Here is a 17,032-nt window from a genome sequence, read left to right as displayed (position 1 = left end):
CGAGCGTTCCCAACTCCCTGGGAGTCCACCTTCGGTCAACAGGACACGATCAGCCAATCGCAAGCCACCTTGCATTTGATCCGACCAATCACGCGTGACTTTACACAATGTGGCCACAATGCTGCCAGAAGCTTGTGTACACTATTCAATACGAGTTTTATTAACCCAACCAAATGGTTTATTCTGGCATTACCAAGCGTTTATAAGAGTACGTAAAATATTCTCTCGCGCAGTCTTAGTAAATTTAAATAAGGAGTCTAGACTCGGGGGTCACGTGTTGTGGTTCAGTGGGAGGTTGATCCTGGTTGGCATGTGGATGGCAGTGCATGAGGAATGTGGATTCATACCGTTCGCAAATAGTCCGTGCAGGCGATTTAAAGAGGAAGTCAACTCAAAAATTTCAACTACAATAATCTTACACATCGCCTCAAAAGTCTAAACACGATATTCTGATCACTATTGTGTTTGTGGAATTATGAATTAAGTAAGAAGAACCACTTCTTTTTTTTAATCTCAGGGGGTGACCATGTTACCACTATCTGTCGATTGAAAATGACATAATAGCAGATAAGGGATCAAGAAACGACCAATCGCAGTTCAGCATGGAAAGCAGGTAAGGCGTAATTGGTCACCTGAGCCCGGAGCAAGAGTGATGTCATTTTCAGGCGCCTGCTAATGGCAAAAAGACCATCCCGAGATAAATATAAACAAATAGGTTTTCCTGCCTTAATTTATAAACTCCAAAAGCCAATATTATTCAGAATGCCTTGTTTAGACTACTTAATAATAATAATTTTATGGAGTTGACTTCTCATTTACTTCCTCATGAAGCTAGCTCAATCTGAGGGGTTTGCTGTGCTCCAATCCATGGGGCCCCCGACAAATGTGCTCTTTATCCCCGTGGAACAGAAGGGGCCACCTGTTTCTTTTGGCCATGGTCGTCTTTTGTTACTGTAGAGGTCGGCTCAGGCAGGATACTTTCACAAAGCTCTCCTGTCAATGTCTAAATTACAATATGTACTTGTAATTGTCCATTGCTTACAGTATTATACTTCTGTACTGAATGTATTATTTTTTTAATGGGTAGCCCGCTAACCTACGCTAATACAGTAGTACTGACGTCATAATTACAATAATTATTTGTATCAAAAACAAAAAAAAACAAACAAAGTGTGCTTCGGTGCGCCACAAGACCACAATGTGCAGACTACTACGCTTGAAAGTTGTTCGTAACCTCAAAATGTCATAATTACAGTGAAAATGTGGAAACACTTCCAAGCATGAACATAAATCAATGAGATGAAAAACAGTATGTATATATGTAATTGAGGGTCTTCTTTTGCCACATAAGCTCATAAATGTCAAAAAACGGAGGGCCCCCTTTTAATATCCTGTGGTTTGCGACCTCTTTTCAGTGATATAACCCTTGAAGAATATTTTTATTTCAGCTAAATACCCCCCTAACCAGTTCAAAACGTTTTGGGATGAAAAAAAAAAGACTTAAAGCAGAGCGCTGTGCCAGCTAAATGCGCTATATGCCTTCCTATAACATTACCAACTACATTGATAAAGGTATTTCAAGGCACTTTTTTTTTTTTACTGAACAACTCCTGAAGATAGATTGCGTGGCATCTGTTTTATTTTTGGATCATCTGCTGGAAAATGGCATCAGCGATAATATTGCGTATCTGTGTAAAAATATTAAGTTGCTTCATGTTCCAGTTAATTTGCTCTTAATTTGAAAACTAAACCGTATTGTTCCTGGCAATACAAAGCATGAAATTAAATTTACTGCTACCTGCCGAAACCCAATTCAAATGTCGCATACCCCCCAAAGTGTCTTATCGTACCCCAAGGTAGTTATACCTCAATTTCAGAACTGCTGGATGAGATTGTATGATTTGTGTAGTTAAACATTTTAAACATTACTGTATTACAGTCTAATATATAGTAAATAACTCATGACTTGTGCCTTTCTTCTTTTATGATCACAGATGTGAATTTTCAGATGCATTAACACAAATAGTAACAGATTAACATCAAACTGCTAGTTACATTTGTCTCAGAATAAATACTCTACATAATACAACCAAAAAAAACGTTTTTCCACCTGAACTGAAATCAACAGATGGTATTTATGTCATGTGTGGTTAAATTGTTTCACCAGGGAATTTTGATTGTTGCTTCCAAAGGCCAGCTTGTGAATCCAGCGTTATTCCCATGTGCAGAGAGTGAAAAACGGTTTTGTTTAAATATCACTCAGTGTTCCCAGCTTAAAGACCGAGAGTCATATGTCAGGTGTATACAAAGAGCACAACCGTTCAGCACAAACGCGTCTTTTGTACCTTTTTGGGTCATTTGTGGGAAACCTCTATTCTCTATTCTGGTATTGTGATCCAGTTTGCTTCATAATAGGGTTGAACTTGGAGTTAGAAAAAAAGGGGAAAGATTTTATGTGTGACAGTTCCCAATATTTTTGTAATAAAATCACTATCAAGCAAAAAACATATAGTATACTGTAAACTGATTTTAAGGCACACAAATTTCATTTTAAGACTAACAAGCAACAATTCAAGAGTTTTAATAGAGAACAAACCATTGCTCAGATATTGTAAATTGTCAATGTGTCTATAAAGCTACACTTTTATCCCAAGGATTGTAAAAAGAGAAAAAAAAACCCTTCCAAGTTAATAATGAGATGAGTCATTTTGCATTGTTAGAAAATGCTACATTTCCCGCTTTAAAATGTGATTCACTTTCACATATGGGGAGGCAAATTTCCTTGATGAGCAAGCAGATTCAGTTTGTAACTAGTCCCTTTCATTGCATGTATGTGCATTAAAAATGAAAACAATCAAAGAAAACATGATTAGAAGAAAACATTTCAGTTGTAAATCTCATAAATCTGAATTTCAACAAAATATGGGGTGAAAGCATCCCGCAAACATCACACAAAATCTCTGCGTTCATCATGTAGCATACTTCACATCAGTTAAGATTTATTTTTTTTGTTTTTTTTTGCAAAAATCACTCCAGCACAACGTTCTGTTCTTACCTTATAAGTGTTATTTCTATACTCGAAAGATGCATGCGTTGATCAAGTTTGCAGATTAACCTGAGCGTAATTTTTAGTACTTACCTCGCACACGATGGAACTTAAGAATGTTTGTTATTTCTGTACAGTTACGTTTTTAAAAACTACAATACAATATAAAAGCATGTAATGCCAAGTGTACAAAACAATGAGTCCAAAGGCAGTGTCTTCGCTGGCCGTTCCACAGAGGGAATGATGAACAGCAATGTCGGAGGAGAACAAATGTCTCCGTAGCAGCTGTAGTAAGTTTAACATTTGAGATGACGCGAGTTGAGTGTGGCTTCCTTCCTTCATATTTTATATTTCAACTTTCCACTGTCACTGATCACGCAGATATGCTGGAGGAAAGAAAAAGGAGAATGTGAATGATTTGGTCATTTTTTTGATGCTTCGCGCATGTTTGATGGCATAGGCCAAAAAACAAAGAAAAAAAACAAAAATATGTCCAGTATTCACTAATAAGCGTGCTTCAAAGTAACATGCCTGGCCAAAATGGCCGACTTATGATTCATATGACCTATTTGTTTGTTTACAATAGGCATGCTAAAACTGGGCCTTGGAATCACTGATTGTCTCACAATTCAATTAGATTCAGATTTTTGTGTCTAGGATTTCATTCCGAATCGATTTCCGATTCAAGGTGATTTTGTATTCAAAATGATTTCATCGACAATGATTTCTGCTTCAGTGTGCAAAGAATCGTCATTGAAATACCAACCACTAGAACGGAAGACGGAAAGCTTGATTTTTTGGTTACGTAATATTTTTTCTTAAATTATTCTACTCATATTCGTCAAAAACGTCTTGAAGGTAGCTTTTATGGATTGATAGAAAGCCCACCTTATTGAGATACTGTATTTGTAGTTAGTAATAAATTTGCTCTACGTGTATGAAATGCCCGACTGCATTTGAACGCACCACGTCCTTTAGTGGCTAGCGCTAACGCTGGAGATTTCTGCCAGATCGTAAAATGACAGCGTAATTAAATTGTGTTTTCTTAGCGTCCCTAATCAGTGTTTGAATATTTTTTTTTAAATGGATGATGATGATGTTGGTTGAGGCATGATGTGACGCCGATAACAAACGGAGACGCATTGAGGAATAAGCTAGCCGGTAGCAACAACCTTTACAGTAAAGGCCAACTTTGACCTTTACGTTGATGCTCATGAGGTGTGTCATTAGGTGTGTCTATTTTGAAATTGGCCTTTGCAGCACGCTGTTGGCGAGTGACGTGTTGCCAACTTGCAACTAAATGATAATCTTGATTCTTTTAACTCGATTTTTTCAGCACACCTCGAGCCAGGTGTAAAGGGACTTTTTTTGCATTTTTATTTATTTATTTGACTCACATGGGAGTAAAACACGCTGGATTTTGTGAAAATGCATCACATATACATCTACCCGGGGGATTAGCATGTTTGGAAAAGATTTTTAGACATAGTGAAGCCCCCAAAAAGGCAGTCATTAAAAAAACAGCAATTCCCAAAGCCTGTTGCCACGACCCAAATAACAAAAGCCACGCACTTACATTGAGGTCTCTAAAATACTCATTGTAGTCCAAAGCATAGCCAACCACGAAGCGATCAGGTATCTCAAAGCCGACATCTGAAAGGAAACAGGAACTTACGGTCCCATTGAGAATTTCACCGTTCATCCACTCGCATGAAAAGGTTCTGTACGTGTTTTAAATATGAATGGGCCATTCGCTTATTAACATATAAAAGCGATCGGATGCATACAGTCGGGGAGGCTTGCGGTGTTGCGAGGCACCCTCTTCACCAGCAATCTGAAGAAAAGACAGATATTATCGGCAGATATTTATGATCGCGCATATGTGACCCAAGTGTATTAATTTTTAAACGGTACCACCTGTGTCACATATTGGCTCTGTCTACCGTCTAGACTTGAAGGCGGATATTGAGTGATTCACAAAGAGGGACAACCAGGCTGGTTTTGTTTAGCGTTCCACGCAGTCATAACTCACCCGGCAACTTTGATCATTTTGGGCTGGAAGGCCTCGACGTGCTTCAGGAGAGCCTGCAGGGTCTTGCCGGTGCCAATAATGCCCTGAGTCGTGAGAGCAAGACAGGAAAACAGGATTGAGAAAGCAAAAGATTACAGATGTGGAATTTCCAGACAAAAAGCTGATTAATTTCACGCTGTAACGAGTGGGAGGAGTTCATCGACCGGGTCGCTCTTATGTAACCTTTTAGGAGTAGCCTCTAAAAACAAATCTGGCTTCTCATGAATGAACCCAAAACAGACCTGACTTCCTGTATTACAAAGTTCCGGGGAAGTGAAAGTGACAAATTAAATGCAGTATAAACGAGAAGATTCACAGTCAACTAAATCGGCAGCAAATCGGCAACTAAATGTGGATGGAATAGAATCAATGAAACAGAAAACATTTCTCGTATTCCACTTGCCAGGCTGGCAATTAATAAGATTATTATTTATAAACAATTATATAAAATTGTATAAATTGTATATCTAAAACTGTATTGATACTGCCACATGGAAAAAGCAATATAAAAAAAAACCTTCTTTACATTTATAAAGGTTAAAGATTTGCCTAAGGGAGTGGTGTCAAACATGCGGCCCGCGGGCCGGTTCTGGCCCACTACTGGGTTTAATTCGGCCCGCAACATGAATTTGTAAAGTACAAAAATAAGCTGATTTTTTTTTAACAAATGAAAAGATTGAAATGTTTTATGAGTATTAGTAATGTTAATGCGTTATGATTAGTAGTGATATTGTGCTTTTTCCTATTTTGGACACTAATACAAAATACTAATCCATTTCAAGTTGTTGTTTTAAAGTTATATAAATATATAACCATCATTTTATCGGTCCGGCCCACTTTGGAATAGAATTTCCTTCATAAGGCCCGCAAGCTAAAACGAGGATTAAAGTAAACTATTAGTTGAGTCCCTATTGCATATGAATGAAGGATTTTTTTCGCAGCTGGCAACCGCAACTTTCGAAAAGAAAACTTGACCTGGAATGCCAAAACAGGCAACCAACAACACGGTTGACTCACCTCCACAATCAGTACGTTCTTGCGAGGGCAGGTCAGCAAGTGGGAGACCCGGGAGGGAAAGAAAATAATTAGATGGAAACATTTCACAAAAAGCCAAGTCAGCTTTTCAATCATGCAAATACGGGAGATGAAAGCGAACAAATACACTGAGCGCTTTCTTATTTACAAACAAAATACATCTGTTTGTTTTTGACATGGCGCTAGCGCTCGCTACGGTTGCGGGAGAGCTGGAGCCCATCCCAGATGCATTTGGGTAAACCCCGGATTGGTCGTCGGCCAATCTAAAAGCACATTAACAGGGTTCGCGTTCTCAATTATTTTTTCAATAGATTTTAATGAACCAAAATGCATGTTTTAAAAATGTGGGGAAAACATGTACATGTCAATCAACTCTAAGACAGACAAGCTAATAGCCTAGCGTAAATCCATCCTAAATCCATCAATACATTTTATTTCAATGGTTATGAGTCAAATCTGGATTGATACCATGTCATGAGATCAGATTGAGAATGTCGCAATATCCAACCACTAATTACAACCGAAACTCGGATTAATAATAATAATAAAAAATAAAAAAATACACACACAAAAACAAGAACCTGAATAGCATCCGAAAGGGCAACCGGCATAAAATTTATGCCAAAGAAATCATGTAGGTACTCGTTGTGGTAAACCTGATGAGACAAGCTGAATGTTCAAAAAAAAAAAAAAAGGAAATTCCACTATTTACCTTTCAGTTTCTCTCTTGTAAGCACTGCAGCAGTTCAAACAAAAACTGAAACTAACAAACTAATGAAAACTAAACTACAACGTTTTTTAAAATATAAACGCTCATAAAAACATCTGCTTTATAAGCTAACTAAAACTACGTGAATTACAAAATAAGTGACTATAAAATAAACAATGATTACAAAGAAAAAAAACTATGACAACCCTAATTTTAACCCGTTTATTTTTAAGTTGCACCAGCACTTTGGCAACAATGTTAAAAAAATAGCAAAACAGAATAAATCTCATCTTCCTAAACTTTATATTTTCCTGCGTTGTATCCAGTAATTAACTTGTTACGCGTAAAGTTAAGTGTGTTTCAGATATCCCACATTGTAAGCGGTCAGTGAACGCCTCAGCAATGTAACTAAAAGCACTCGAAGCAGTTGTTTTTTCCTTTTCTTTGTGACACAGCTCGGGTTTGTTTGACTGTAAATACTCAAAGCGTCCGTGTTTCATCACGTTTATGATTGTGTGTACATGCCAAAAGGCCGCAATTAAAAAACGAGTCAAATGGAATACTATTCCGCGTTCTCTAACCCGTGCCGAGCTTGATTGAATCATATGGAGACATTATAACTTTTACATGATCTTCTCTGTCATACGCACTGCTATCAGTTCTAAAGCTCCATTAGAGTATGTCACAAGTGAAATAGCTGAAATTCTACAAACGTCTCTCTAATCAACGGGAGACAACAGGCGACTATTTATACGGGGAGCCGACCATCACTTCTGCATGCAGTTAGGACAATATAAGAACTAATAAATAACTATTGTCCTCTATTTACTTGACATTTTTTAAACAAAGGGTTAATCCCAGTCAAACGTTTCCTTTATTTGTATTGGATGACTCTGCGTTCGGTCACGTGTGGAGGAATAGATGTAAGAATATTATTTAATTGCACATTACTAGGCAACGCTACGTCATGCCTCTTCCCACACGCTTTGGCTCATTTCTTCCAGGACGGCGCTGTTGCATTTTGAAAGTGAAGCGTACGCGTCACCGAAGGAGCGCGGGGGATTTCACAAGCGCGCTCAAAATACAAACACTTCAAGTAAGCAAGGCGGCCGACGTGACTCAAAGGCTGCAACGTCATCGCCGATTCATGTTTTGGTGGGTATGTAGGCCACGCCCTTCGGCCTATATAGTGTGTGTGTGTGTGTGTTCAGATCAGCTGATGTTTATTACCTCAATTCATCTCATACACACAAACATACAGGATAAACATACACGCTTACGAAGAAAGACTAAGCATCAGCGCTGTGTTCTTACATGTCTGATGACTGAAATATCGGTGTGTTTTTTTTTTTATCTTATTGGCATGAGTCACACAAATATGAAAATTCTCAAGTCGACGCCTCACCTCAGGCTAAAATTAAAGTATTAGTCAACATTTTAAACTGATCCGCCCCACAAATAATTTTTTCTTGACATCGTTCTACTTCCTACTTTTTTTTTCCCGCTTTGCATAATCCTGCTAACAAATAAACAGCAAAGTTCTATGAGTGTACTATATCAACATAACATCCGTTTTCATAATAGGCTTCCTTAGATTTGAACACAATAACTTGTTTTCCGCAGGGATTTGAGATTATAAAGAAATGTTTATATTTATTGAAATCAGCAAGGTGTTTTAATGATTATATTGCATACCTCGCGACTCTGGTTTTAATATTGGCTCGGGCCTTCCTCTGTGGAATTTGCATTTTCTTGCGTCTGTTTTTGCCCACTGTAAATCGTCCATAAGTGTGAACGTGACTTGAGAGCACGAGCAGACGTGACCTTTCACACATATGGACGATACAGTCAAGACGTCACGAACCCACAACCATTTGACAGTGTGGAACAGGTGAAAACCTTTCACTCAATACAAATAATTTTAAAAAGTTACCATTTTTGTTTTAATTAATAGAACTTATTAAACTTATTAATTCCGTATTCTTCTCAACCACAAGAGGGAGCCCTGATAGTCAAATTTTCCATGTTTTTTTTTTTTTTTATGTCTCTCAAGTCCCACTGATGGTGCAGTGGGGAGAATATGAATGCAAAAACATCTGTTATTGAAAAAAAATAACAGGTATGAGATGATGGCAGCTGTTTGTGAGTGTGCGTGGGTGTGTTTTTAACTCCGAGCAGAGGACTTCTCCAGAGGAGAGAGGTTGCAGGATGAGGAAATGCTGCCCTCTTGCGGCAATGAGCTGTCAATACGGTGAAAGGCTTGAACACCGAGAACTGAACACTCGTTTCTTTTCCTCAAGTGACTGCTGCTATGTGTGGTATGTTATGTGCAAATTTCACACCGTATTGGGAATAGATAAGAGCCTGTGTGCACATAGCTGGAACCACATAATGCTTCAAAAGCTTTTGGTAAGTTGGAAGAATTCCAATTTAAGGACAAATAAATCAAGGACAAATTTAAGGACAAAAAAAAACATTGAATAAGAAATACCTTTCCAGCTAAAAAGGACAGGTCCTCTGCTCCAAGAATGTGAAGGTCTTCTGTGGATTGATCATTCTGAGGAAAAGCCAGAAGATCTCTTGTTTTCATCGCTCTTTTTTCATGAGCAGCTACAACGAAACGATTTCAGAACAATCCAGGGTGTTCCTTGGAAGCTCACCAAGTAGCTCTTGAGACGTATGAAGTGCACTCTCATGGGGATGGTGCGGTCCGAGCTGCAGCTTAGCGCCTTGATCTTGTCCACCAGGTCGGCGCAGAACTGGTAGCCCCCTTTCAGCACGCATAGCACCACGATGTCGTGGTCCCCCAAGTCGTCCATGATATCACGAGCTAGACGTTCCGTTCTGGGAAGGAAAAACAAGTGTCAGACTGGGACAAATGAGGATTTCCAGCCTGAATGAAAGCATTCATCCACGTTGTCCTCGCCTAGCGGGGTCACGGGAAGCAAGTCGTCGACAGGCACTTGTTCACAATGGCGTTTAAATCTTCAGGCAATTCAAATTGATAACCTTTTCTTTCCTGTACTTGTTTTTTTTAGGATGTCTATGAAGCAAGACCACAATGAAAGGCCAAATTAAAGTAAGATTATTATTTTGCTATTTTGAGAGCATTGCGAACATTTTTCCATCAAAATACAGCAGGAAACAATGAATTTCAGCGCACATAAAATCCGCTTCTTAATCTATTAGCCAACCACTATATTTTAAACAGCTTCCCTAGTTCTTTAACTTTTTTACAGCCAGCCAGGTAAAAATGCATCTTTATTGTCCAAAGCCGCGAATGATAGTGAATTAAGTTATTCCAAAGTTGATTGGAACCCCAGAGACCCAATATTTGTCTACCAGCGATTAGAGTTGGGGGGGAAAAGTTGACCAAGTCAGGTTTGTAGTTTTAAAAAAAAAGGCCAACCAAATATCTGCCTCGAAGCTCCGTCAGACCCACGTATGCTCCACCATTTTCTACACGACCTTTCTTGCCGACACATGTAGGGCTGCAAAGATAGCAATGGAGAACTTTTGTGACCATTTCCAGTTTATCTTGCCATTTTTATTGATATATATGCACCTAAGTCAGAAAAGGCAAAAAAAAAAAGTATATTTATTTAAAAAAGTAATGCCAAAAAATGTTTTACGTATTTCTGTTATTGCGGGTATTTTTTGGAACGTAACTTCCGCGATAAACGATTCATAATTGTTTACTTCCGGGCCATAGCTGTTGTTGACGATTAATTGCTTTGTTACTTAAATGCAACGTTGCAAGTGTTTGTGTTATGTTAAGAATAACAAGGTCGGTTTATATGTGTCATTTGAAATGTACACAGTCAGAATCGAACATATAGTAGACATTAAATCAAAATTGAGTACTTGGACATGCAGCATAAACCCAGTTATAATTAAAAAAAAATGCAGAAGTCATGTTTACATGAACCAATTTTCATGGTGTCCAACAGATTGCTGTTTTTAAATACCATGCCCTCTGCCATTTTTCCCATTCATCCGCAAATGAGTCATGCTAAAAGTTGAGCGTTAACTTACCTGTCCATGATGACTCCATGCGGAACCACGACACATTGGAGATCCCCGGCGTAGTGTGCTGGATAACTAAAGAGTTCTAAACTGTAACCTGGCCAGTCATCGTCAATCTGAAGTAGGGGGGTGGGGGAATAAAACATAAGCAATGCATTAGCGCGTTGCCCCTTCGCAAATTGCGCAACTCAACGTGCAAAGTGAAGTTCGCACGGCGACCTTTTGCAAAACTTTACGGCGCCTATAAATCGACAGAATTTGCATGTTCGCTCGTGCTTTTCTTACCACAATCCCGCCGCGTCCTCCCTCGGTTTGGAGCACGACGTCTGCCATGTTGCTTTCTGCTCATAAAAAGTGGTCATGCAGGCTGCCAGAAGGAATGTTCGCCTGTGCGTTTGATCGCCTCCCTCCTCCTCTCCTCTTTCCCTTCCATTTGCAATGCAGCAGACTGCAAGTCTCGCACTTGCCGCTAGGGGCGCGCGTACTCCATGACAGTAACGTCAGAAATACAGGAGGGCCTCAATTGATGACGAATTTCCGGCAACGTAAGACGGATTTGTATGATTTGCCAGTCAGAGAAAGAAAGCCGTTTGCAACAAGAATTCATGAAAATAAAACTTTTCTTTCTTATTAAGCCCTGTCTCCTTCTGTCCAACCCTAACTTCAAAGGTCAATAAAGGTCAAAATGCATCAGTCACAACTTTGGAAACACCAGTGCTTTAAATAATTTCATTGCTTTAAAATGACCTGAAATGTACATTAATACTTAATAATTATATGAAAAATTATTGAATTATTTGGTCAACACAAACGTTGTTAATCAAAACAGAATATGCTTCATGTGTTAATAAAAGCGCCTTCTAAAAATATTAGGCAGGCAGGTATAAAGAGAGTCGTCATTGTCCTCACAAACGTTGTGAAAGGCAGAAGATTAATAATTGCATCACTCGTGTCATCTAAACTTTTTCAAATGTGGAATATGAATCATGACTTTCTGTATGTTCCAATTGCAGCACCTGCAGAACCACAAGCTTTGCACTGATTTTAAATGTAGTGACAAACACAGAAAAAAGAATCAGTATGACTTCAAGCAGAATCATATTAGCACCTGACCAACTATGGCCTACAAAAAACAAATGTTGAGGTCAAATTTCGCCCTCTAGTGGTTGTGGAGAGTCAGGCAAACTACAATGACAGACTAGAAAAATGTATATCAAATTTTGCCCTCTAGTGGTGGTGGAAGGGCGAGCAAAATACAATGGCAGACTAGGAAAATATATATCAAATTTCGCCCTCTAGTGGTGGGCAAAAGTATTTTTTCTGACTTGAAAAACCGACGGGCTGTCGATGACGCATGCCGAACCAGCAAAAAAAAACACTCCCAAAACTTGACTTGTCAGGTGATAGCCCCTTTAAAAAAGCAGCCGTTGAAACATCGCCACCCAGTGGATGAAAGCGAACCTTCACATCCTGTCCGATCCGCAGCGTTACAAAAAACGACTCTTTTACCCATTATTGTCATGCATATGCCTTAACATGTTCCGCCGCAGTGCACACATTCGAACGGACATCATGTGTGATGTGAGACGGGGTGAGAGCGAGTAAACATCGCATTCACCACCCGGGGCCTCATCACGGTTACTCCTTTCAGCGCCATCATCATCATCACGGTTATCATCATCACCGGCGAGCGGCAATCTGCTGGACGCTGCCGAGATGCAGAGACGCGGCGTCTGGGCTACCCAGCCCTGCTCTTCCTCCTCCATAGCAGCAGCTGTAATTATACACGACGCAACGCTGGCATCTGCGGAGGCAGATGTCAACATCAACGTTTGAGTTCAATCAAGCCCCGCGTATAGCGCAATCACCTTGGAGGGATGAGGAGGCGTTGAAGCCATGACAAAGTGACAAAATCCATCAAGAACGATAGGAAATTATCATCCTCCGGACAACTTTCATCACAATGTGCTCCCTTTTAGATTACGATGTAGCAGGCGACGTGCTAGTATGTAAATCTCGGCTAAACGTCAGGGAATCTCGCAACGCACACTTTTAACGGATAATGCAATCTTCTGACAGTTATTTTAGTGTATCGAGCGTTAAAATAAAAAGAAAGATTAGTGAAAGTTGAATTCTTAGTTTGTGGGTGATACTACACATGCTATTCTGTATATTAATATAACTGGGTTATTATTACATGAAAATGTTTTTCAAATAACTACTTGGAATATTACCAGGTACTCGAGATTTTAAATAAAACAAACATTCCAATTTTTAGAAATAGTTTTAGAAATAGTTGTTGGATTAATTAAATGTTGTTGGAAATATGTACGTTAATAAAACAAATGTAATCCCCATATTAGAATGTCCCAACCCAACCTGTCATGTGATGCCTCTCGTTAACTGTCAAGTTAATGATTTATTTTTGTCAACAGTTTTCTACTGTGATCCCAAAAGAGGACACTTTTATCTGATTATTTTTGTGGACAAATATTTAATCCTAGTTAAGGTTTTTTTTTTTTTTTTTTTGTGAACAGATCTGTACTGCAATAATTCATTTTTGCTATAATTGAACACTAGATGGCAGTGCCACATTTTTTAACACTAAATTTGAAAGAATAAAAACAGGAAGTTATTTTTCATAAACATCACTGAATGTCAAATCTCTTCAATTGTGCGTCCACGGAAAACAGCCGCTGTAGATTAATTTCATAATGTGTATCTTTAGACATGATTACATATTGATATTGTTGGAATTGAGAAACTGGAAATTATATAAGTGTTTAAAGAGGTTAACAAATAAGTGCCATTAAATTGTGAACATATTCACGACTCTTTAATAAAGCAATCAATTTGACCAGTTTAATGTATTTTCAAAAACGTAAGAATTTTTAAATTTGTCCAAATGCATTTTGTGTCTACAATTGCTGTTTTGAGAGTGTTGTACTGATATGTGACATTTTGGAGCCGCTTTTCTTTCAAAGCTGATAAAATCTGTCGGAAAAAGTTCATTATTTTCAGATGAAGAGCAAATTAACTGGAACATGTAGCATGCTATTGTTGAAGTGTCACTTCTTTGCAAACAGCTTTATTTTATGAAGTCTCATGTGGATGCCATTTGTGACACAAAAACAGATGATGCTACACCGTCTATCTTCTGGTGTTTCTGACTAAATACTTCTACAAATCTTGAGCCAAAGTTTATCCAAATAAGACATGGATACCACGGCACTCTGGTTCAAAGTCTTTTTTTTTTTTCATCCATAAATTCTTTGAGCTACTTAGGGAGTACTTCACTGAACAAATATTTCACACAGAACTGTCAAACACATGCTTTCAAAGGGTCAAATTAAGTTCATTTCAAAAGGTTACACTTTTTAAAATATTCACATTGAATATTAACGTTAAGAAATATTGGTGTAATACAGTGGTTCTCAATCTTTATTCACTCCCTGTGAAATATCTTTTTAGCCAAGTACCCTTTAACCAGTGCCACCAGTGTCTGAATTGATAAACTTTTGACCCATTCAAAGTTCATTTTTATTGGTCCACAAAAAAAAAGTATCAACCTAAAGTGTCCTCTTTTGGATAATAGAAGAAATCTGTTGTCAAAAAGAAATAACTTAATTATTAAGAAATATTGTTGCACAAAAAAAACATAAATTTCAGTGTTAGACCTGTTCTCGAAAAGAAATAATTATATATAAATATTTGTCAACAGAGAAATATTAAACATAAAGTGTCCTGTTTTGGGGTTACATTAGAGGTCTTTTCGCAAAAATAAATCAAAATAGATATTCGTCCAAAAAAAACAATCAACATAAAGCGTCAGCCCTGCTCTCAAAAACAAATAATTATTAACAAATATTTGTCCCCTGAAAAATAGATTACAGTAGAGATCTGTTCACAAAAATAAATCATTAACTTCATTTTTAATAAATATTCGACCTCCCCACCCCCCCAAAAAAAAATCAACATTAAGTGTCAGACCTGTTCTCAAAAAGAAATAATTCTAAAAAAACATTTCTCCGCAGAAAAATATTCAACAAAAACTGTCCTCTTTTGTAATAAGTTAATAAATCATTAACTTGACAGGTAACGAGTGGTGGCACATGACAAGTAGAGTCAAACCATTCTAGTATGGGGGAGAATCTGGCTTTTTACAATAACAAATTCGAATAACCGACTGTACATAAAATTTGTTTTATGAACGTACATTTTCCTGAACAATTAATTATTTTTAAAGTATTTGTGCATGTTTGTTTGATTTAAAACGTCAAGTACCCCCTGAAGTACCCCGTTTGAGAACCACAGGTCTAACAATCCCCACAATCAAGCGGGGAACACATTATTTCCTTTTAAGTATTGGCAACAATATCTGTGCAGCCAATTGCGTCTTTTTTTTTTTTTTGACGGGCAGACGCACAAAAGATGTGCGTCTTTGAGCCGAGCCACATCGCACAGAGGCCAGAAGACGGGTCGGGACGAGGCCTTGTCACATTGTTTTTGATGCCCGCGCGGCGGCGGCGGCGGCGGGCGGGCTTCTCGGGCCCCCCTCGGGGCGCGGGCCAGCAGTCTGGCTCTGGCATTTCACACTCGCTCAGCAGTCAAGGCCTGTGACCGTCTGCAGACTTCAGCGCCAACTGCTACCTTCTCCCCTCACCCCGTCGCCGGGCCAATTATGAATATTCACTTGCGCTGAAAGTAATCCTGTCGGACATGCCACTGTCCCGCCCGATAATGTCAGCGCTGTTGTGTGGAGGATTTCAGGGGACAATCTGGCAAAGATGGGGATATTATTGTCCTGTTTTCTTGTTATTGTGGTTTCATCACTCTTTGTTTGTGTGTTTCTTGGCAGGATTGCACACAAAATGACCAAATAGATTAGTGGGACACTATGTACAGGGGCGGGGCAAGGAATACATCTCGTAAAACTGCCGCAGACTAAATAAAATGTTTTTTTTTTTAATTCTTTTGAAACTATTGTATTACCAGTGTTAGGCGAGTTACTTAAAATTGTAATGCATTATTTATTACTTATTAAATAATTAGTTACATTACAATGTTACTGTATTTTAAATGTACTATTGCATTACTCTCAAAAACATACCTGGAAGTATGGACTTGGCATTCAAAATGTGGCTCATTACGCTCATTACACATCCAGGGGAATGACCCTAAACTAAACTTAATCAAACTTAGAACGATTGCTCCTACAAACTTGGAAATGATGTGTTAACATTTTTTTCTTCAGAATGTGCTCAGGCACGATTGTGAACTAGCTAGCTAGCTACTCAACCTATCTTCTGTTTGTTTTTTTTGTATGGGTTTCGTTTAGGCAATCAGGTTTCCTCTTACAATCCCAAAAACATGCATGGTAGGCAAATTATTGGACACCTCAAATTGCTCTACGTGTGTTCTTGAGTATGCGTGATCATCGTCTCTGTGTGCCCTGTGATTGGCTGGCAAACAGCTTAGCGTGTACCCCGCTTCCTGCCTGAAGACAGCTGGGATAGGTTCCAGCACGTTGGCGACCCTTGTGAGGACAAGCGGTTTAGAAAATACATATATGGATGAATGTTCATTTAAACACTAAAAGCTCCGTTAAAAAGCCACTTCTAAAATGAAAATGGTGATTTTTTTTTTTTTTTTGTCAGTGAGTCTAATGTGTGCCATTAAGTCAGGCTAGAGTAATTACGAGCCGGGAGATGCTGAGCCATAAAAGGAGGAAGTCTACTTGCAGTGAGTAACCTTGGCTCACTTCCTGTTTTTGTAAGGCTGCAATCGAGCACCTTTACAAAGGACTCTTTCAAGATGTTCACAATGTAGAGAAAGAAAAATTCTGACCAGCAATCCATCGCCGCGTCGCGTCAGCTTTTGTCGTCGAAAACCCTTCGGAACAAAACGAGTCGAGCGCAATGGTAGCTAGCTTACGAGTGTTGGTGAGGCAACAAGGAAGGGAAGTGCCTACATGAATCATAACCATAAAAAAATGGAACAAAAGTGTACAAAATCCAAACAGTCGTCAGAAAATTAACCCTTTCACGGCTGTGAATGCAGCTCTACGCTACGATGCATTACTTAATACCTTCCCCATCTAAATAAATTAAATAGTGGTACAAATACACACTCGATTAGAGATGCC

The 17,032-nt window shown here is 38.7% G+C and overlaps 1 protein-coding gene across 1 annotated transcript; it reads right to left on the bottom strand.

Moving 5' to 3' along the window:
• Nucleotides 1-1,966: 1,966 nt before the first annotated feature.
• prtfdc1b (phosphoribosyl transferase domain containing 1b) lies at nucleotides 1,967-12,885 on the bottom strand. Its single transcript, XM_088430078.1, has 10 exons — nucleotides 12,756-12,885; nucleotides 11,173-12,691; nucleotides 10,897-11,003; nucleotides 9,522-9,705; nucleotides 9,353-9,418; nucleotides 6,135-6,152; nucleotides 5,079-5,161; nucleotides 4,834-4,880; nucleotides 4,623-4,699; nucleotides 1,967-3,432 (listed from the first exon to the last, which is right to left on the bottom strand). Exons 2-10 carry the CDS (start codon nucleotides 11,218-11,220, stop codon nucleotides 3,385-3,387), a joined length of 678 nt encoding a protein of 225 aa, XP_088286204.1. The 5' UTR covers nucleotides 11,221-12,691; nucleotides 12,756-12,885; the 3' UTR covers nucleotides 1,967-3,384.
• Nucleotides 12,886-17,032: the final 4,147 nt, after the last annotated feature.

Source organism: Hippichthys cyanospilos, chromosome 12 (assembly GCF_059441005.1).
Source record: "Hippichthys cyanospilos isolate Australia breed blue-spotted pipefish chromosome 12, RoL_Hcya_1.0, whole genome shotgun sequence".
Classification (NCBI taxonomy): Eukaryota; Metazoa; Chordata; class Actinopteri; order Syngnathiformes; family Syngnathidae; genus Hippichthys; species Hippichthys cyanospilos.
Note: the sequence above shows the minus strand (reverse complement) of the source record. Positions and strands in the feature narration are given on the sequence as shown.